This window comes from Trachurus trachurus, assembly GCF_905171665.1.
Source record: "Trachurus trachurus genome assembly, chromosome: 22".
NCBI classification, from domain to species: Eukaryota; Metazoa; Chordata; class Actinopteri; order Carangiformes; family Carangidae; genus Trachurus; species Trachurus trachurus.
In genome coordinates, this window is record NC_139907.1 from 13,679,320 (window position 1) to 13,703,004 (window position 23,685).

Consider the following 23,685-nt stretch of genomic DNA (forward strand, 5'->3'; position numbering starts at 1 on the left):
TTCCTATTATTACATCAGCCCTCAGGGCGAAGCGTCCTTGCTTCTGCGTTCGCCGGAAGAAGGTGCCTCTAAAAGCACGCCTGATAATCTGCCATGAATGCAGTGACGTGCTACATTTAACTGTATCATCATGTTGGGCCTCCTTGACTCCTCACACTGACACGTTTCTGCACACACACACACGCAGACTCAAGTTGGCAGATCAAGGTGGGTGGAAAGGTCACGTCGCAGGGCAAAGTGGTCTCTGACTTCAAAAATAGACATCAGAATTTACAGCGATGTGGACGGGAAAGGTTCCTCGTGTGGCGAACATGAAGGAGGATAAAGGCAGAGAGAAGTTAGAGAAATGCATATTCTTGCTTTTGTTAAAAAAAATAATTCAGCACACATTCGGAGACACACAGTCTCTCCTTCTCTCTCACTCACTCTCTCACACACACACACACACACACACACACACACACACACACACACACACACACACACACACACACACACACACACACACACACACACACACACGCACACACACACACGTCTTTTGTTGGGCGCCGCTGCCAAGTGGAGTGTCAGTTTCAAAGTGGGAGCCTTTAAGTGGCGCCCAGTGAGGCTCGGATAGTGTTCATGTCATGGGCAGTTGGCTGGTGGTGTGTATCTGAAGCGTGTGTGTGTGTGTTCCTCGTTTATGTGTGCGTATTGGACGTGTGCGGAGGCAGAGGGGTGTGACGGCCAACACCAGGCAGGGCTGTTGGAGACACAGAGACACTGACAGACTGACCCTGGCACAGTGTGGTACTATGTATGGTACTGGTACACACACTGCAGGGACGCTAAACCATTACACTCTTTACAAACTGACACATAAAGTCTTGTGTTTGCATTGTCACTTGTTTACTTTATTTGCTTCTATTATTTAGTCAAGTAAAATCTACACAAACACACTATTCATAAGGTTTCTAAGTACAGCGTTGTACTTAGAAACCTTATGTATAGATTTATGTGTTGGCTTGATGCCTCAGAAAATAATAGAATTAATAGTTTGACCAACATCAGGCATCAATCTGGTAAACTGGAGACACCGGTACAGTTGTCTCTTAGTAATTTCAATTTTTGATATCAAATGTATTTTCTAGCTTTATTCCCTTTCATTGTATGTGTTGTGAGTCTGTTGTTGTGTTAGTCTTACCTATGGACCTTGAAAGATATATTTTGAATCTGTCAAATTTTGACCGTTTCCATGTCATAGCAGTGGAGAATATTGTTCCACACAGTGTAATTTATCTTCTCACAGGCACTTTAAATATTTGGATGGCCCTGTGTCTGTTTTGCCCTCTATCAGGAGGCGCCCACTTTACACACGACTGGACATTTATACACTAGGCCGCTCTCTAACTCAGGCAGTAGTTTATAAATTCAAACCCCTCAGCAGTTTTGGTCATTTGCCTTTGGGAGGATCAAAGGTGATGGTTATGCTCCTCATGAAAACACACACTTTGCACTGATAATGGAATTTTGAATGGCCTGCTCCTTATTAACTTCTTGGTTTATTAAAAACCAGGCCTGTTTCGCCATCCACAAGGCAGAGCCGCCAGTCCGTGTCTCTGTTGCAGATTAATTACTTTTCTATGGAGCACGGAAGAAGAGGGGATGGTGGAGAGAGGAGGAAAGTAGAAAGCCGTCTTGCAGTTTAAAAATGGCAAGATATATATTTTTCTCCACTGACGTTAATACATCTTCAATGTGGCTGGCAGGCTCTTATCTGCAGAGCGACTGAGTCACGTCAAGCCCTGGTGAATTTTGATGATGACTGCAGGTCACCCAATGAGAATACACAATGAAGGAGGCTGTGGCTGACATTATACTCTAAGACCCTGTCCTCTGTGACTTAAACACTCAACTCTTTCCTACTGTGTGGCGTGTCCTCTTCACTCCCACACTAGAGAGACTCCTTCATAGGTGAGGAAAAGAAGTAACCAGTGGTATCACCAACAGTAAATCATTTACTGTATATGAAACACAGACGATGACAGCACCGTTGTGACTTACACAGGAAGGGTAAACTGTTACTGATAATGCTGTGGTTTGGGTTTTTTCCTGCCTTCTTTAAATAGGGAGGAGGATTCAGAGACATGCCTCCATTGAGCCTCAGTTGATTGGCATAACATTTGTTCAGCTTTGAACCAAAATGAGACTTTCATTACAAGAAGATCCTCAGTTACGCCTCTGCACGGGAACATCTTCTTCTGATCTGAAAAGTATATTTATACACTCAGCGAGAACAATTCACAGCTAAACTCTCCAACGTGTCGCCCTACCTCTGACATTTCGCAGAAAATAGAATACAAGGTCACCATTGTTTTATTTTTCACACTGAATATGAAACAGGTCCAAGCATGAATAGATGATTACTTTATTCAGATTTGTCCCAACACAGGTTTTATACCAGCATTAATATATCAGGCCCTCGGCCTCCTTCTCTCTTGCTCTTTTAATTTTTTTTTCTTTCATTTTTTTTTCTTTTTTTTTTCAGCAAGGCGAGAGTGCCAATGAATAATTGAACAGTCCTGCGGTCCAAATGTCACAGCAGGGAAAATTGTTTGCGCTGGTTGGTAATTAGAATTTCATTGTTTGTTATGTAGGTTTGAAATTCCTGTCATTCCACATTCCACTTTATCTTGGTGATGGCAGATATCGTTTCTGTCTGGTGGAGGCAAACCAAGGCAGAGATGGAGAGATGGTACGGCGCACAATGCATTCGCTCATTCAGCATCATCTCCACAGCTGGTCACACAACACACACACACACACACACACATAAACTCACATGCACCATCTCTGACACAGACAAAGCTGACATACACTCGAATGGACACAGAACAATGGAGCTGGTACAAGTCGTCACTTTCTCCCACGCACACACATTACGATCACTTAGACGCGAGTGCAAAATGTTTTATTCCTTTGACCCTTCAGCTTCCTGTTGTTTATATGACTCTTCCACGTTGCGTAACTTCATTTATATTTTTTGCCGCTGCCATGTTGAGATCTGTCTGTGCTTATGACTGGGGCTGACATTTTGTCTGATTGCTTATAATATGTGTGTACGTGGGGATGTGTGTGTGTTGTCTATGCATATGTATGTCTGTGTGATTGTGTGCGTATCAGTGTGTGACCGGTTTGAGTGCATGTGTGAGTGCTTGTGATAGTTTTGTATTTGCATATGAGCTGTTTTAACACGGGCAGTGGGGGAGGCATTATGCTGTTCGCTGAGTGCTCTAACTGTCACACAGTATTTTCTGGTTGTTGCTCTTTCTCTGTCTCAGCCAGTCTTCTCTGTCAAATTGAATATAGTGCTAGCTTGGGATGGGAAATGTTGGGATGTCGTTATTACTCTCCCTGATACATTATTGATGTTTTTTATTTTATTTTATTGATTTCACTGATTGATGTGCAAGAAACAGAAAGGAATTCATTACGAGTAGAATAAACATAGCTTTATTCATGGGAGCACTTCATCCAGCACAATACACAAAATAAACGGTTTTGTATTTTTCCCCCGACCTTGAAATACGCTGCCGTACTTTTCTAGCTGGTAATTTTGCACCCACCTCAGACACCCAGGTGGGATCATTGGTGCAAATTGGTGGGCGTCTCATTCAAATGACTCACCACAAAGGAAGCTGTTTGTGTATTGGTGGGAAAATAGAAATCCAACAACCGGTTTATTTTTTAGCAAAAAGACATCTGCTGTCGATCCAGTGACTTTGTCACGAAGGACAAAATAAATGGTCTTTTCATCACAAGCATGAATTAATGATTAAAAATGCCACAGTTCAACCAAAGAAATGCATGTAAATTAGCATCAGAATAAAAAAAAAAAAACAGCATCAGTTTGTTGTCATAGCAAACTGAGGCTGAAAAATGCAGGACTGTAACACAGCAGCTGACCGTGCTTTTCTGTGAATTTATGCTGTTGGCTCAACAGGTGCTTAAGCAGATTAGTGGCGTTGCCTCAGAGTTGTTAGGGAAACACTTGATTGCACTTGAGTGTTGTCATCATCAACACATTTTCTTGTTCTACTCATATTTGATGTGTCTGTTCGCTGTCGTTTGCTCAGTGAGAGTTAATGAGACCAAACCCCCACCTGTCGTGTAAAGTCAGGTGTCAAGACGAAATGAGAGAAAGGAGGAATTAAAAGAGGGAGAAACAACATTACATTTATATTTGTAACTTGAATTAACATTTGTGTCAAGTGTCAAGTGTCAATCAAAAAACCTGTTAACAGCTCCAGTACTGAGGGTTGGATCTGCTCCAAAGATTCTTCTCTTGTATGTGATAATCAAGACACTAATTTTTATCTTTAGCAGGTTTAAATACTTTATTTTTGTCATTTTTCTCTATTTGTCTTTTGTCAAATTAAAAGTTAAATTCAAAATGAATGATTTAATTTGTTAAAATTAAAATGTTGATATTCAAATGTTTGACCCTAATTACTATCTTAATTCATCTTAATTAATGCAGACCTTCTCAGTCTCTTCCTCTCTCCTCTACCTGCTGCTGTGATTTTCTCCCTCCTGTCAACCATCAGCTCCCAGTGTCTCTGCTCACACTCAGGCTGATTCCTTTGTGTTGACTCTCTCCTTTGAAATTGTTTTTCATGCTTTTCATTTTTGTTGTTGTATGTGCTTAGTGGCAAAATAGGTGCTGTGATGCCATTACAGTTCTCTCTCTTTTTTCTTTTTTTTTTTTGCGAAAGTAGGCATCAAATAACAGTTTAAGGTTTCATAAGGAGAAAAAGCTTAGGTGTGTTTTTCAAACCAGGGCTACGCTGTTTTGGACTGACAGTCTGCACAAAGAGAATTACCAGCACTCCTGCAGGAGCTCACACAAAAAGAAAACTCCAACAACACAAATAAAACATGCGTAAAGAAATAAAAATAAAAAAACATGTCAGTCCTCGTTGCTAATCACAGTTCTTTTGTAAGCCTTTGCCCTCTGCCTGTCACATCTCTTTATCTCCCTTTCTGACATTTTGTCTTTTGTTGTTTCTCCCCCTTTCCCCCTTTCTCTCTCTCTCTGTATTTGTCTCTCTTGATCTCTGTGGCCCTCCATCGCTCCAGCCATCATTCCCTTTTGTTCTCTCTATCAGTGGGAGATGGAGTTAAGCGCAGCTGTAGGCCAAATAGCCCAGTGATTGGCTCTCACTTACCCCTGCCTCCCCAGTGCATTTGAAATCACTGATTGCAGACATGCTAGTCCAAATCAAAGCCCAGCTATAAAGGAAAATGCTTTCAAGGGAAAGGGAAGATGCAGGGGTTAAGAGGTATATGTAATTTAGCTGTGTGTGTGTGTCACATGTAAGCCCACTCACATGTACCGCGTAGTTGCATGTGGCAGAGTTCTTCTTAATTTCCTGTACCTGCCTGAACAAACAACCTCATTTAGATCTACTTTACTTCCTCTTATCGTCCGCACTCTCATTCCTGACCTTTGTTATTCTTCCTGTCCTCCCCCAGATGCTCTGAACACGAGGAACCGCCAGGTGATGCGCACCACTTTTAAAGTCCTGCAGCATCTGGTGACGTCGGCGGACAAGGTGGGAGAGGCGCTGGTGCCGTACTACAGGCAGATCCTCCCCATTTTCAACATCTTCAAGAGGATGAACAGTGAGTCTCCAGCCATGCATCCGCCTGAGTGTTAATTTGCAGACAGCTGGCGTGTCAGCGTGATGTGTCACTGTGCTTTTTTCGACAAGTCACTGCGCAAGCTTGTCCCTTTGTGTTATTAATCTTTTTTTGTGTGCTAGTGCTGCCACTATATCAGCGAACTGAAAAGAAAAACAGCTATATAACATGTTCCCAGGCTTATACAGTAGCTGTGCCTTGGTCATACCAGGGGGTCTTACAATGTGGCTCAGTTCTACTAGTTCAACATCTTTTTGCTTGGCTGAGAGTCACAACTTTGACACCAAAAGCAGCTGAGGCGGGTCCTCTCTTTGAATCTGTACTTGTTTTCACCTCCTCTTCAACATCCACTTGACAGAGAAGCTCCATTTTGCCCTTCCTGCCGTCAGTCAGACGGCTTTGTGCTGGACCGTAGAGGAGGAGACTTTGTCCTGGCTCTCTGTGAAAGCCTCCACCTGGGTGGACCTCGGGAGATTGGCATCAGATAGACCGGTGGCTCTTTGTGTGGCCTCGTCAAAGCACTTAGCATGGTGTGACATGATGTGGGCCCATTGAAAGCAGAGTGGCACAACCAAAACCCAAACACCACTCACCACAATCAGTAGGAGGTGGAGAGTGACATTGTGAATCAGTCGTTTAAACACAGCCTTTAACAGGAGAAAACACAAGGCTTTAGTCTTGTAATCAATATCCAATTTGAATCTCTTGTCTCTTTAATTCGCTTACATTATCTGTTACTATTTGCTGAGGTCTAAAAAAAAAGGAAGGAGTACAAAAAGAGATAGCAGGGGAAGACAAAGGATGGAAGAGAAAAGGCTGCCTTATTAGCACATGGCCTTATGCAAATCTCCTCCGTAAATTAGCTGTCAAATCAATCCCCTAAACCGGTTTGAAGCGTGGGTTTCTCCCCGCCACGGCGCAGACTCAGCAGTTGGCCAGAGAACTCCACCAGGTATAGTTTTATCTCTGCCTGGTACATACTGTGCCGGCCTGTCTACCTGCCCGCCCGCTAGTCTGTCCTCTGCTGGCGGCCATCGATTAAACCTGAGCCAACCTCTCACCTGGCAGACATCCCTGCTATTGACCTCTCCCAGAGAGACCGGTCCAGGTCGGAGACGGGTCCACGCAGCTGCCAGAGCACAGGACCCAAATCTGCTAAACAAGGAGAGTTCTTCCTGTTCAGTAATTTACAGGCATCCACTAGAATTTCTCTCTTTATAAAGTTTAGTTAGAGTTGAAGCTGAATGATATAGAGAGTTTATGTGTATTTAATTAGGAACATGTATAGAAGTTAACACAGAAACATTCAGAAACAGTCTTTCCTTTTGTTATGTCTTCATCTGGAGCTTTAGTGTTAGATGAGCTGTCAATTCATGTCCTGCACCACCCACTCCCTGCTAACAGAGAGATACGACTTCAAATGCAGAGAATACACGCTTCTCTTTCAGGGCCCAGACTCCGTCTGAACCAGAACTCTGTGTTCTTTCTCTTTAATACGCAAATATTTTAGGGTTGTTGTTCTCTCACACTCTCTGCGGCTTTGTCTCTGTCTCTCTTCTGTTTCATGTTGCTTGTTGTTTGTATCACTATCAAAGCGTCCATTGAAGTCCATCTATTATCTAATATAACTTATATACACCTCCAGCTCCATCCCACGCTCAGGCGGTTGTCTCAACAGGAGCCAGCGTGCTGCCTTTTCGCAGAAAGACTCAATCACTTGCTTCAACGCAGCAGAAGAAACAGAGGACTGTCTAGCAACATTTCCCTTTGGCTCTCCCACACTGTAACTCACGGAGCTTGCATGGCATCCCTCTTATCTCCTGAGCCACAACAGGGCCACTGTCCAGTATGTGCCAAGTGTGTGCGCGCATATGTGTGAGTCTACCATATTCTACATCTGTCATGAATAGATCTGTTGTATCCCATTTGCAGCTGTTGGATTCAGCGTGGATGAAGGCCCCAGCTTTCTGTCTCTGTCCGTCTTTTCACTGTTGTTTAGGTCTGCCAGCCCCGGGCACATAATGCTCCTCCAGACCTTTACTACAGGCTCACATATACACACAGACACACACACACACACACAGACACACGCATACAATTGCACTCTGTCCCAGTTGAGGCTACACAACCTGACTCTGTCCCTGTCTCACCAGTTGTTCGAGCTGTGAATCAATAGGCTGACAGCCACTGCTGTAGGGTCAGGGCTACAGTTAGATATCACCAGCATCTCATCATGGGACAGATCCCCTAGGCTGTGTTCACACACTCCTGCTGTGTCGCTCCCGCTCTGAGACAGGGTTGTGACCTGTTAAATTGGTCTGTATACAGGCGTTATCTGAGCCATTTTTCCTGGGTCAGAGCTGGGACTTAACAGCCATCTCCAAAATGGACCCTTGGGTGTCCTTTCACTCAGACAGAGCACTGGACCTCTGACCAGGCGAACACACCCGTGCTCTGTCTCTCTGGGATCCAGAGGCCTCTGAAGAAGGAACGGCTCCATTGTTCGATGCGAAAAAAAATATGCCTGTTTAACTTCAGGCGAGCCGACTGCCACTCTTAGCACTGTCAGAGTAATGCGTCACTTTGAAGCGCACAATAATGAGCAATCACGTAGTATCATCGTCCTTGATGTACCCCTTTGTCTCCTGAATCAGCTCTCCCTGCTTTTGTTTGCTTTGTGCCTTTTGCCAATCAGCTGTGTGTGTGTGTGTGTGTGTGTGTGTGTGTGTGTGTGTGTGTGTGTGTGTGTGTGTGTGTGTGTGTGTGTGTGTGTGTGTGTGTGTGTGTGTGTGTGTGTGTGTGTGTGTGTGTGTGTAAGACAATGTTGAGGATAGTGCAGGAATTTCCTCCAATGTGATTTGCACGGCTCTCTTGTTTGCTTGCTGTGATGAATCTTATCCCTAATGAAATGCAACAACGTTCCTTATGAGGGAGAGATGTGCTCCCTCATCCAGTAAATTCCTCTTCTGAGCTCTGAGGACGGAAGGAACTCATCTACTGTACCTCATCTGAGGAAGAGGGAAAGAGAGAAAGGGACTTTGGGGGATTTTGTAAGGCAGCAGAGTGAGCCACACAGAGAGAATAGTCTGGGGTCTTGAACAGGGATCAAGTGGGTGCAAAGGCTGACCTTACTCAGTGGGCGACGGTGACCGACCCACATTAAAATACACATTCTTCTTTCACTGTGAGCCACAGTCCTTCAGTTATTACAATGTTACCGCACATGAAACTGATCCTACGCAACAAGGCCTTCATGATTTCATTTTAAATCATAAAACAACGACACTCACGATCAGTTCTCTGCTGATCAGAATGGATGTATCATTATGATCCTAGCCTGCTGTGTGTTTTTTCTTGAGACCAATCCTAGACTTTTTAGAAAATATATTGGTTGATATATATTTTCTTTAGTTTTAGTTATGTATTTCAAACAAGCATTTTGTGCTTTTTATTTATTGTAGTTAAACAATAAGCTTTACTATCAAATATTTGGACTATGAACATCACACCTAAAATTAGAGTTAATTCAGGTTAATTAAGTAAACACACAGAACACAAAAAAACCAAAAAAAACTGATGATGATGAGTACTTATTTACTGATAAAGGATTTGCCTCCACAGCATTTTCTCATTTAGCTTGACTACACAGGTGAAGCATAAACAGCCAAGGACTACATGAGGGCGTGTTTTATCATCTTCAGCCTCAGCGTGGCTCTATGTTGTGTCTGAAGGTAGTTGATGTTTGCCTGGAGGGCTCTCCTGGTGTATATCTGAACCTGCACTGTAGCATTGTTGTTGTTGTCCTGATCATTTTCTCCGCTTATCTGTAAGGTATAGGTCCTTAAACTCCTATTCATCACTGACAAACCCTCTTTCTCTCTCTCTCACACACACACACACGCACAAACACGTATTGGCCACAAGCTGCGGTGATCTGGTTCATTTGGCCTCTTTTATCTTCCTGCTAGGAATGTGGCCAGCTATGATAAGGTCTCACCCACATGCATTGCAGAGCCCACGCACACACACACACATACACACACACACACACACACACAGAAGGGGGTTGTGATAGTAGCTTTCGGTCTTCTGTGCCTCGGCGACCGGTGAGGTTTTTGTGTTGGTGACAGATGCGGTGCTGTGTGGCTGCACGGCCACTCTCCGTCCTCCCCCCGTGGGCTTTGCTTTATCTGTGTATCACATGACACACACATGCATGTACGCCTTTCCCACACTCACCGCTCATGCTCCACGTCTTTATGAGGAGCCTGGATCGGTTACAGCAGCACATGCTGATGGCTGGAATGAAAATAAACAGGAAGGGCTGGCTGACCTCGTGACCTCTCATGAACACAGGGACAGAGACGGTCGGACACGAGGAGAACAAGGACATGTCGTCAGCTGCGTGTGGAGCTCAGGCACACGTAACTGTCATACTATGAAATGGCCATCATGAACACACGCACACTCTCTCTCACACTCACACACAGGCAAATCAAATCCAAAGCATTTTTTCTGACTCATTTTAATCTGACAGAAGGCCAAGCGTATGCCAGCGTACTCAGCCACCTGTGCTCTTGTCCACAATACAACATAATGCTCCCGTTTACTGCCAGAACGCAGCACTGTTGCGTATATGGTGTTGAAGTTAATTCACGGGGATTCCCATTCACAAACATTTGCTTTATTTAATGACCTTTTCCAGCTGCCGTTGTGAAAAATTAATTCGCTGCCATGCTTTCATTGTGTGCACAGTGACACAAAGGAGAGGAAGATGCCCACCCGCCCCCCACACCCCCATATCCACACACCAACCCACCCACCCACCCACTCACCCCACACACAGACACAGACACATAAACCTGTGGCCCCCGTGTAATCCATCATCCTCCACAGACACACACAGCTCCTTGTCCCTGCGGACGACAGAACACACACACCCCGTCCTCAGCCTCGCCGTCTCCTCTTCCATGTAGCCCCCTCTCCAACAGGAGATATCTATCTATCAAGCAATCACAGACCCCGCCGCCATTAAAACACAGAAAGAGAGAGAGAAAAGACAGATGGCAGAAAAGATAGCATGAGTGAGTGAGAGATGAAATCCAGGTAATACCGAGCTCGTCTGTTCTTACCTGCTCTACCGTTAGCATGCTTCACAGCACATAATGACTTTTTCCTTCTCTCCTGAAGCTTAAGAAAAGACAGTTGAGGAAAATAGTGGAAATATATTTTATATTAATGCAACTGCCCTTCCCCTTCCCCACCTCCCACCTTCCCCTATCTCTCCTTCACTCCTGTACTCCCTCCGCCTGCGGATATGCCCACCTGGCTCTGTTAATTTCTATTGTCAGCAGGTCTGAGGCAGAGCAGCCAATCAGGTGCGAGCGTCAGCCCTTGGGCCTGCAGTCGCTCTGCGGCTCCAATTTAAAGGTCAGCTGATAAGCAGCGAGATTCATGCATAATCTGGGGCTGCTCTGCAGGCAGACAGGCAGCCTGCTCAATGGAAACACACATACACCCACTCAACAGATATACCAATCATCCTCTTGGTCTATGCGTGACCCCCTCAAACTTTTTTTAACTCTGCACACTGTGATGGACACGTTTCACTCGTCTTTTCCCAGCTGGAATATATTTCCCTTTCTATTGTTCCATCAGGTTAGATAGCATACTTCTACTAATTGCTTGAGAGAAGTGCTTCAGTAGGAACTTGGCTTTGCGTTTGTTGATTTGTTCATTAATTTGAACATAGTGCCTTCTGCAATGTGAAGCACTTAGCGGAATTATTGGAGCCACTTTTTAAATGGCACAGAGCCCGCCCCTAAAGCTGGCAATATGCTTCAAATGAAATAGAATCTGGCGTCTTCGTACGGGCACTTTACAACTTTAACAAAGCACCTCCTCGGTTGCTGCAGTGTGCGGAGGCTGGCCAGCAGAACTTTGTTAGGCCTTGCTCATCTCCCTGCAAGTCACTGTTACTTCCCAGAAGTATGATTCGATTGCTTTATTTCTGATTATATCAATTCCCAGTGACGTAAATGTCATTATGTGTCGTTTGATCTGGCACAGCAAACTAGCAGACCATTAAGTACTGTGTAGTAAGCTTTCAGTGCTCCGCTTGACAACCATTCTTGCAATTCATTTGAGTTGAATATCTAAAAAAAAAAAAAAAGAGAGAGAGAGAGAGAGAGAGAGAGAAACCTATATGGTGATGGAAGGAATTACCATAAAAGTGAGGTGAGGTGCACTGCCATACCAGACAACTACCATATGTCTGAAAGGACAGTTTGGTGATTGCTGTCATGATAATTCATGTCTGAGAGATCAGACAGCTCCAGGTGGTCAGTAACAATTAATCTTAGCCTTTCCTCCGAAGTGAAAGTGAGGTGGGTAATGCCTCGAACCAAATTTAAGTGTCTTCTATTGCTAAAAAAAATCCACTTTCACATATCCACACACATGCTCTAGTCACAAGTGCCTAAAAAGAGATAGTTCACAGGTCTTTGTTGGGCTCTCTCAATCCCAAAGCCTAAATCTGCAGATGGACCAGACGTAAGGAGATGAAGAAAGCGTCTAAGTGAATTTTGAGCTTTTAGATGGATAGGATTGGGTTTAGCACATAGACATGTGGCCGTCTATCTGTCTGTAGATGACTGGAGGTATTCTTAGTGTGGAACCAGAGGTCCTCAATCTCAGCGGGGTTCCTCCTTTCATTCCCTCTAATCCAAGTAGCACTCAATTACCTAATTGGATGAGTTATGAGGGTCCTTTTCCTCTCTCCATTCCCTCCCATCTCAATGAGATTAACACACTGTAATTAATGAATTTGGGGCACTTTGAAACGATTTGCAGGATTGTCCAGGCTCCGGGGGCCTGACACATGTAACACAATTATCGAGTTGTCGAAATTAGACAATAGGGCGAGATGAATAGTGCGAAAATTATCAGTGTTGTGCGAGAGACAGGTGATTGTTCCAATCTGAACGTGGATCAGGTAGATTATGCTGTTTTCTTTATTCCTCTCTGAGTGTGTGTATGTGTATGTGTGTGGTGGAGGGGTATGGGCAGCCAGCCATTTGGTAGCTAAAGAGCAACTGTTTTTGATGTAATTCTATGTGTGTGTTTGCGTTTTGCATTTGTGTGTGTGTCATGATTTCCCAGTATTGAGCAGGGAGCGCTCCTGCAGCCGCTCACCACATCATTGTGTTTGACATCTCCGTGGGCAGCCAGCGACAGAATGCTGGTGTGTGTGTAGACATTTGTCCAGCCTGCTTTGGATCAGCATTCGCACCGTGCGCCAGGTTGCCTGTCAGCTTTCATAAACAGCCACACCTTCACAAACAGGCCTGCCGCTTGGAAGTGGAAAAAAAAAGAGAAAAAAGACACAGTTTCGCAAAATAAATAACAAATAGCATTTCTACAGTCTCACCAACTTATTGTCCCAGGCAAGGACACACATAATAAACAAGTGGAACAAAATAGATTTTTATAAACACTGTCAGGATACAGTCCCATTTCCCCTCTGCTTGTCAGATGTGGGCAGAAATGCAAGTGCACAGAGGATAACAGAAAAGTAAGGTAACTGACATTAGCAGTTTTTAAAAAACATATTATATAATCTGAGTTTTGGGAGGACAGTTCGGTCTCTGACATTATTCACCTGCATCTTCACATACTATGAAAATGTCTTAAGCTAAAGTGGATATGAAGCTCTCCAGATGTGATTTTTTTCACTGGTCACTGTTTGGGAAACACTCGGCCCTCAGCCAGGCGTTGTCAGTCATAATACCCCCACACCTGTCATTTTTTGGGGTCTGTCTCCTGCCTGTCTATGTCTTTAGATACCCACCCCCCCATTACTGCCTCTTCTCAGCACGTTTCCCCCGACAGAGGAAACCTTATCTCCTCTATTCTCACACAGGCATGTCAGCATGCGCCAGTCACAGTCCTCACTATCTCTAATGGATGTAATTGAAGCCTATTCTAACATTCTAATGCACACTTTTTCTCAAGACCCCCTACACCCCACCACCCCCACCCCCTGAACAGTTCCCCTCCAACTCACACAAATCCCCTCAAGGTTGTCCCAGCCAAGTCCTGTCCCACATCCAGACAACAGTTTTTAGCTGGCTCCTATCTCTAATGTTTCCATCTGGCTCCGTGGCTCATATTCCCCTAGCCATCACAAAATATGAGTATACAGGACTGTATAACCAGAGTGTGGCACATAATGCGATATCCATTATTTGATGAGGAAGACTCGCACAGAATGATTATCGCCATTAAAATAAAATAAATTAGCCTTTGCTGTTTCGGTTATAATTTCCCTATAATTCATTAAGTCTAAAGAAAAATGATTACACTTTCAAATTAAAAGAACATTTTTCCATTAATGACTCACAACAGTGTCAGTGGACATGCAAAAAAACAACAACTTTATTTGTTGTGTTCGTAAGCAGTAATTTATTCATCCCTTTCATATTTATTCATCCCTATCGTGTTTCACATGTATTAACAAATGTGGGACCTCTGTTAGATGTAAAGGCTAATCATCATACATTTAATACCCAGATCAGCAACATGGATCAGTGGTTAGCGTTTCATAAGCAGAACTGCAGAGCAAAATCATTAAGGCAGAAACGGCCACGTTGACCCTACAGAATTGCTAAAATGCACATGTGGGCATATTCAGCCACAGGAGTATTAAAGTGAATTCCTTTTGTCGCTGCTATTCTTATCTTATACTTTTGAAACTTAATTAACTGGTGAAATAATACCATTTGGCTTGTTTCACTTGGCTCTTTATTCATTCGGATGTTCTGAAATAGGACAGTACCTGAGGACCGTGACGTCCAAGACGACCGTCTTGTCTAAGAATTAGACGGCCCTTCAGTGTCTTTGTGTGTGTGTGTGTATGTCTGTGTGTGTTTTTAGTTTGTGTGTACGTAGCAAATGAAAGCCAATCCTCCGACCCAGATGTCACTGTATTATGTCTGACCACCCATTTGTAACAGAAGGACCAGTTTTTACTAGACAGTTGGTCTGTAGAGGCCTTCAGATAAACAGAACAGAATAGAATAGAATAGATCAGAATAGATTAGAATAACCCAGAGATTTTTATTTTGATATTTGAAGATCAGATTCTTTGAGATTCTCTTTCAGATCTGATACCTTTCTCTCTGGGAGTCTTTGTCATAATAGCTATTCAGTGCATAAACCAGGCTGTCAGCACATTGGGCGTTTTCACACTGGGGCCATGATACTTAAATCTCTATTTCTCACTTACCCCCCTGCTACTCAAGTTATCTCTTGTGGCCACTTAATAGCAGCTTTGAGTGCTTTACTCCATAAAAAGCTACGTTTGACCAAACTGCATTTTCTGAGAAACTGTGGTTGTGCCCTGAAGACAAAACTTTCAAGCCTCAGATATATGGACATATTTTCCAAACAAAAGAACCCAACAAGTGCCAAGTCACCTCTAAGCTGCGCAATGTGATGTTGAAACACTGCACGACAAACATGACAAATCTCTAAAATGTATGACAGGACACAACCTGATTCTGCTAAATTCAGCTCCAAAACCACTAAAATCAAAACAAATGCAGATTATGAATGTGTTTGCATGCAAGCTGCCAGCTAACAGTGTGCTCAGAAATTAATGGAGCCACTTGCAATTTTTATCTGCAGAAAATGTGCTTCAAGCACTTACGCTTTTCACTGCTGCAACATTGCGAATGGTTAAAATTCATTTAATAAAGAAAAGATTAATATTTAAATAGGCTTCTGGCAATGCACAGTATTAAAATTTAGAATGCACATTGCACATTGTTTGCATAATTAATTCATTGCAGCTTCATCTGTAAATAATATTGTTACCACACCGTTTGCCCAGGCGCGCGCGTGTGTGTATGAGTGTGTGCGTGCGCGTGCGTGTGTGTATGTGCATAGCAGGGCACACAGTCACTGCTGCGCAAACACTGAGAAAATTCCCACAGTACTGTCTTATTTACTCTTAGGATCTGTTCTGTCACACAGGCATGTATGCTGTGGTACACACACACGCACAGAGACACACACACACACACACATTGTCCATGCCCTTCAAAGTCAATTTGGGGGATATAAACATCAATATGTCTGCTTCTCACCACCATGTGGAATGTAGAGTATGCCTGCTATGATCTACTTGAGATCCTAATCTATAAGTTATTTTGTGGCATCTCTCACGAGGCGCTCGTGTTGCCGGTGACCCCGAAACTTAAGTGCATGACATGCTACGGTACACGAGGAATGCTACTCTGCAACTGAACCGAGATGGATGCCAGATTATATTGTGACAGTGCTTTTGAAAACATGCAATGTGGACTGGAGTTCACTCCTCTTACACAATCGGTGCTGATTGTTCAACATGAGACAGCCGATTTCACTGTGTGTGTGTGTGTGTTTGTAATAGAAACTGTGTCCATATCGCACATCACTGATGAGGTAACAAATATTCAAGATAACATAAACACAACTTGGTAGGGTCAAGTATGTAAAATGCCTTCTGCGGTTGTTTCTGCACATCCGCTACTTCCAATTCACAAAAATCCTCTCTACCATCCAAGCTGTACTCAGCGCTCACATCCAGTCCTCTAACTTATTTTCTGTCTCTGCCATCAGCCCTTTCTTTCCTCTCTCTCTTCACCATTACAACGCACGGCTTTCACTTTTTGTTCGCTGTAGCCGGTGCGCTAAAAGCCTTGGCCCTTTTTGTTCTCGAGTGCGGGCCACCCATAATGCTGCTCTAGTGTTGAGCTCAGAGAGATGAATAATTCACCCGGCAGTATGTGGCAACTCTTGTAACATCCTGACCTCCCGCAGCCCCCTGCACGCCTGGGACACTTAACACACTCCTGAAGGAGATGCACCCATGAGTCTCCTCCTCCTCCTAGTCTCCTCTCCTCTCCACCACCTCCCCCCATCAAATATTTAGACTTTGTGGATGGAGAGGTGAACATCGGCAGCTCCCACATGGCTTTCACTCAATGTCTCACCTCATCTCCTTCCCGCATACGCTGCTTGTCCTGCTATTCTTCTCAACTCTCTCTTTACGCACAGAGGCAACAGGGAGATGGAACAAGGGGATGAGCGCTTGAAACATTTAGGTTCCTTCCCCCCCCCCCTCCCCACCCCCCCTCCTCTCCTCTCCTTTCACTACCCCTGAGTGGCCTTGTCAAACATCCTGAAATCTCTGCTCTGTGCTGGGGAGAGAGCTGTAATGACAGCCTGCCAGTGTCTAGTGTAAAATCAGGCTCATCTTTTCCCTTTATTGGTTGTAATAGCACCAATACTACTCAGTGGCCCTGCAGACATCCTCAGGATGCAGAGCGACACAGCCGATTCTCTCTGAAGGAAACACAAAGGCTGAAATATTAGACACTCTCTCTTTGAGTGTTTTCTGTGAGTCAGAGTTCTGTTTGCGGTCGATATGCCTGTCAGTCAAGATGATGGGTAGGATGACGGCTGAGTCTGGATACGTGTGGATGTGTTCTGGTGGGATGGCCATGCATGTTCACATCACCAAAGCCCAGAAGACCATTGATTTACGTGATCAGCTTCTTCTTATAAAAGACAGGGGTCCTTTAGTTACACACAGTGTAGAGCAGTTTTGTTTTTTCTTTACTCGTCTCACTTTTTTTTAAGTGGGTGTGGTTTTATTTAAAAGGTGATTTCAGCTTCATGGCGACAACACAAGTGTAGGACGTCACTGTGCCAGGTGCAGAGACGGTCAGGGACATGAACCGGCCTCTACAAACACAACATGTTGTTTCAATCCTTTGACTTTTCTACAGATTAAACAAAAGTTGTTAATTAGTTGTGAGCTTTCAAGGTGCCAGTGGGCAGATTCTTTTACCTTTGGACAGAGCCAGCTTAGTGTATTTAGTTCCCTTTTCCAGTTTTTGCGCTCAGCTAAGAAATTGAAACCCTGGCTGTAGCCTCATATTTACTGTTGAGACACGAGGATGGTATCATTCTTCATATCTAATTCATATGCAATAAGGGTATTCCCCAAAATGTCAAACTATCCCTTTAATAAATAATGCATGGGGGTGTTGTTTTTCCTAACTGTAATGTTGGGTTTTGCTTATTTAGTCATTTTTCTATGATATTTTGACAAATATTTTCTGTTTTGGAGGCTTTTGCACATTCAATACATGTGTGTCTGCAGTGCTGTGTGCAGGTACACGAGCTGAGAATTTCAGCTTTGTGTTCAGAGCGTGTGTGTGTGTGTGTGTGTGTGTGTGTGTGTGTGTGTGTGTTGGACCCTGCGGGGTCACAGTGTCTCCCGTGTGTTTGTCATCACAGCTTTTGTTCCCCACAGCCCTACTATTCTGGGCAGAGAAAGGTCATCTCCCCCTCAGATAACTAGCACCTTAAGGATCATAACCACACACAGTCTCTGGTTTCTGCGTCGTGAGGCTCAAGCTTCTCTGTTGTTCATTTTTAGCATTCTGTTTGCCTACGTACCAGTGTTTAGAGTAGCAGTGGAGGGTTTATGTCAGATCTCTCCATCTATTTATGACCAGCTACAGTACAGAGCATGGTAGACTACAGTTTGGGAATGGTCCTTATATAAATACAGTATTTATATTATCACATATGGAGAGTTGTACTGTACCTTTTTGCTTATTTCATATTGGACTGAAAATGTGTTCTCCTTTGCATGTGTGTTGGTTGGTTCTGTTTGCTCAAGCCACACTGAAACAGATGCTGTAGTGTAATTGAAGTTGGATTTAAAACTCCAGCGCTTGTTGAGTACTAAGGTATGTGACAGTTCAAGCGGGGTCACATGCACCCTTCTCTATTTACGTCTGCCGGGTGGTTAATGGAAAACCGACCCGCGCAGCATAACATCTCCGCCCCTCACCCCGCGCTTATGACGAAATGACCCTGTGTTCCTGCGCGGAGGCCTCCCCCTCACTGGAAAATACAGAAAAGATTTCGTCACCTGAGCGAGTAATGTGCGGAGAGATGGAGCTAACAGCTGCTCTGGAGCAATTGAGAAACAGCTCCAAGGATTCACACCTTTGGCTGGAGGAGTGAGTCAGTAAAGAAACCACGTGCTGTACTGTATGCTGCTGAAGGTTATGCGAGACTGTGCAAGTTGGAGTTCAACTCTCTTGACTCTAAAAAAGATGCTTTTAGCTGCAGAGTGGTAGTTTAGCTGTTGATAAATGCAAGGTGCACCACATTGATTTGAGCATTTAAGAGTGCGTGTGTCACCTTTACTTGAGAGTCTCCTGATATTTTCAAACCAGCAGCAATCAAGAAGCTGATATCTACGTATTGATTAAGACTTATAAAGCCCTCACCGACAAGACAGGGTGTGAATGGCTGTAGGGGTATAAATATGTAATGTTGCAACACCTATGGATAATTTGTATTGAGCTGTCTGCTAAAGCAGTGGACACCGTGATCTCTCAATGTTTGTGAGTTTGTGTTTTTGCCCATGTGTGTAAATAGGGCTTTGGTTTCCCGTATGGCTGTGTGTGTTTGTGTGTTTATACTACCCAGAGCAGCAGTCACCGCAGGGTGGGCTTTTATTAAAGAGTTGTAATGAGTGAGAGCCATCATGAGCCAGCTCGCCTATTGATTACCTATAAAGAGCACTCAGTGGAGACGCGCTGTGATCCATAGATAATGCTGCACACAGGCAGGATCAACTTAGCCCCAGATCCAAACGTCTGAATCGCTGCCCACATCTCAAATTTTGTTGAGTGTTTCAAATAGATCAAGAGTCACTCTGGTGACTGGCTGTTCTCCTGGTTGGAGAATCAACTGAGCCAATCAGAGTCTTCGTAAAATGGATTAAATGGTTAAATTGTGTTTTTTACTAAGCTTTACTGAGCTGTTTAAAATCAAAACTGTTTAAACTCAACACTTAAGAGTTAACTCTAGCCTGGGAATTATGGTTATATCTTATCAATTAGCATAAACATACTGTACAGGAGAGGTTGTCATTCTCCGTGTCTGTACACTGGTTAATGGAGCCTCAGTGTGGACTCAAAGTGATGTCAAGGCAGCCAGACATGTCTTTAAGTCGTGTCTGTTCAGGGCAAAATCAAATCCTCCCACAGCGAGCAGCTAACAAGTAGGCAATCAGACAGAATAATAGAGTGGTAAGGAAATGGCGTTTCAATCTGAACATCAGGCAGGGTTCAGCTGCCGCACAAATACCACCTCAGCAATGCAGTGGCAAAGGTGCCTGCGTACTTCTGCATGGCAACAATAACGTGACACACAGAAACATCTTGACACACACGGACCCGAACACACACAGAGACACTAACACAAGAAAAACAAAACAAAAAGAACACACAGACTCCATCTCTCTCGCTAATGAAAGGGTAACCTGATGCTGAATGCTGCTGTACTAACGTATTGCGGGGGCCTGCTTCAAACAAACAGCTGATTAGTTTTTCACTGTGTGACATTGAACTGTTCTGTTCATGAGATTGCTTTAAGCTCTGCCTTTCAACATCATTTAGTGCCTCTGTGTTTGTGGAAAAGTAACCAAGCAAAGACCAAGAACAACATCAATCTAGGATGATAAAAAAGAAACGCCCACTTGAATTTTTCTCACGATAAAAGGACCATGGAAAAGTGAACAGCATTTTTACACAATATAGAACTTTCATTCCATATCATACGGTCTGAATAAAGAGACCCTTTCAGTCATAAATTCTTACCTCAGAATAACGTGTTTATAGAAGCAAAATACCTCTTTTGTTAATGAAAGTCACTTGACTGTTCAATATGATTGTCGTGTGGGAGGAGACATGTTTGTGTGGTCTGTTTCCTTGGTCTTTCTGCCCTGTTTGATTTAATTGCAGAATAATAAGTAGGTATAACAGCCCTTGGTATGTATTGTAAATATGTGGTGATGTATTAGAACAGTGGTGGAATGTAACCCACTAACTTTGGTCAAGTATTGTATTATAGTACAGTTTTGATGCCCACTTGTTATTATACAGATACAGTTTTGGTTTATAAAATGTGATGCTTTGCTTTACAAAATACATTTTAATTATGATACTTCACTATTTTCTAGTTGCACTGATATACTCGTACATAAGTAGGAGTATTTCAGCAGCAAGTGACATTTTCAGTACATAACCTGTGCCTGGAAGGGAGTAGTTTTACACTTTATTAGTACACAACATTTTTCCAGAACTCCCGCAGTGCAGTTCTTTGCCTTTGATAGATGTGTGAATTATGATTATGTGAAAACTACACCTCTCAGTGAGGGTGCACAGTGCTAATGTTCGTGAGGTCTGGTTTCAAATGTACCACTCACTATACAGCAAACTACTGAGTATTTATTGTGTAGAAAACAGGGAATGAGAAGCAAGTGAAATCGTATTTAGCCTTCATGTAAACTGGTAAGGTTCGGTTTAGGCATTTTCTTGAAATAACGACACTGTCAGGTGAAATCATAACACAGTCTGTCTTGTTGTGGATATCATCTAACCATGGGCTTTTGCTGATCTGCCACTAGACTCTATTAGCTATTGGCTGTTGCTCTCCAGACTAATGTAGCAAAACCTGAGCCAACAAAATGTATGTTGAATCGTGGGCTGGCGTGTGCGTGGCTTCACCTTTGGTGTCAAGGCTTGTTTGGTTAGACCTTACAAGGGTTTTGCCCTAATGAACCTGACCTTCCAGTACGATTGAAGCTAATGGTCTATAAAACCAATGGAGGTGAAATACGCGCTCTAATCAAAATATGCCCACATGAGTGTGTGTGCTGTTTTATTGGTTGTCAAATAATATATATCATTTAAACCATGGTGGAAAACATGACATGAGTTTTTGAGAACAGGTAATTGTGGCTCCCTGATAGTGTGGTTAAAATGAATTTTGCCCCACTACATGACCTCTTACAAAGTGAAATCTGTAGCAGATTCTGAAACAGATTGTTTGCTAAGGTCATGTTGATTTACAATGGCATTGAATCTACTATGCTTGCCAGTAGATCATGCAGGGGATGAGAAAGCACTGCAGCAGCCCTGGGAATGGACAGAAAACATACACTATGTGTAAGTACAAGCAGATACACAGATCCCCCTGAGGCTGGAGAGCCGCTACTGAGATTGAGAAGTCACCCCATCACTAGTGATCCATGCAGGTTGACACACAAGCCAACATCCCCCTAGACAAAATGCAGGAATGCACAGCATCGTTACAACACACACACACACTCTCACACACACACACGCTTCAGACAGTTCATTTCAATGCAAATAAGTGTTCACCCCTCTTCTGGGAGGAGAGCTCCGAACACTGCATTTTCTCTCCTCTGTCATATATGGAAGCTTGGCTATAACCAAGCAGCTATGAGCACATAGTGCATAGCTTGTTTGAACTGATTTATTGAGTTTTATGTTAAGCAGCAGCTTTTTCTCTTTACCCTAGCTTGTTGCACTTGCACTTGCAGTCATGGTCATGCTGAAAGATGTGTATGTGCATTGTCCTCACTGTACTGTGTGGGTTAATTGTTTAGCGTCATGCAGTTGCTGTATTTTTATGCTGATATATGGTCCACTCTATACTGTATGTCTGCTGCATTACAGATGAGGCTAGGTTCTTAAGCCCTCCCAGCGGGCCTTTGTCCTCAAAAGAATGGAGGCTCCTCACTTCATCGGATAGATTACAGCCAATTAAATGTGCCCGTTATCACCCATTAATTACCGCCACCACTTCTCCTAGAAATAGGCCTGACCAAGAAACGGCTGTGGACGTAAAATTGACCCAAATACATCAAGATGAGTTTCCATTTTTTACCTCTTTAATCAGCTCTCATCAACAGAGGCCTATCATTGAACCAAGTCATCTTTCACATTCGTTCCCAGGGAGATGTGTACTGATGGGCTAGCATGCACGCGGCACAATACGTTTGCGTGTGTATCAGCAGACGTATGTAATGTATACATGCATGTATGCGTTCGCGTGCACACGTTGCATGTGCCCTGCAGCACGTGCATGCAGAGCGTGCATGTGCTGGGTTACTTGAGGTCAGAGCTGATGGAGCGGGCTTCCTGAGAGACAGGCAGCGGCCCTGAAGGATTGACACTCGGTGACACCTCTCTCCGTCAGCCTGATTAGTCACTGCTTTGATGTAGCAGCCTATATTAAGGCTCTTATGTGGAAGATAGCCTGACACTTGCCAGCTGAATAGGACTGATTGAGACGAATACAGAATCTCAAGACGTATGAGCAACATAATACCAAAACACCTTCTCCCATTGGCGGGTCAAATTGCGACACTTCTACCGACTACTTTACCTCTCACATGTGGTGCAGATGTGTTTGGCTATTTGTAGCACCTGTCTGCTCTCAGTCTTTTTGAAAACGCCGTGTGCTGGCCACTTGTAGAACGAGTGGAATCTCAGGGAATGTGAGCAAGATCACATTTCCTCCCTGTCTACTTACTTTTTTTTCTCCATTTCTATCTCTTATATTCTCTCTTGTACTTTCTCCGTCTTTACAAGCTCAGGAGAGCCGACAGCTGCCCCCTAACCCAGAAATCGGGCATTAGAGGAAGAGTCTGACAATTAGTCAGCTATTGTCTCGCTGGGACGGGATCAGAGTAACAAGACAAAGAGTAAAAAATAGAGAGAGAGTTTCGAGATGTATTCCCACCCTGGGAACATTTGAAGAACATATTTAGGTTTTCACATTTTTCAGTCACAGGTTTGTTTGCCTGAACTTTCAAACCCCTCAGAAAGTGGCACAGTAACATTCATTTGCTCTGTCACACACAATATATGGCACCATTATGTTAAAGGGTGTGTATTGGTACCTACACTCCTCTCTCATGACAGACTGCAAACCATGCTACATCTATTTTTTTTTTTGGAGAGTTATGTGTTCCAACAGAGAAATGTAATACAAAATTGTGTAATGCAACACAGGTAATATAATAACTTCTTCATTTCTGCACTGTTGAGACGATTG

The 23,685-nt window shown here is 43.6% G+C and overlaps 1 protein-coding gene across 1 annotated transcript in view; it reads left to right on the forward strand.

The window, feature by feature from the left end:
• pacrg (PARK2 co-regulated) overlaps nt 1-23,685 on the forward strand; it is a gene marked incomplete at both ends in the record, with an annotated part of 130,782 nt that overhangs the window by 69,431 nt on the left and 37,666 nt on the right. Inside the window, one exon of the mRNA XM_083998889.1 lies at nt 5,518-5,667. Within this exon, the coding sequence (XP_083855015.1) occupies nt 5,518-5,667 (150 nt within the window). The remainder of the gene's footprint in view (nt 1-5,517; nt 5,668-23,685) is intronic.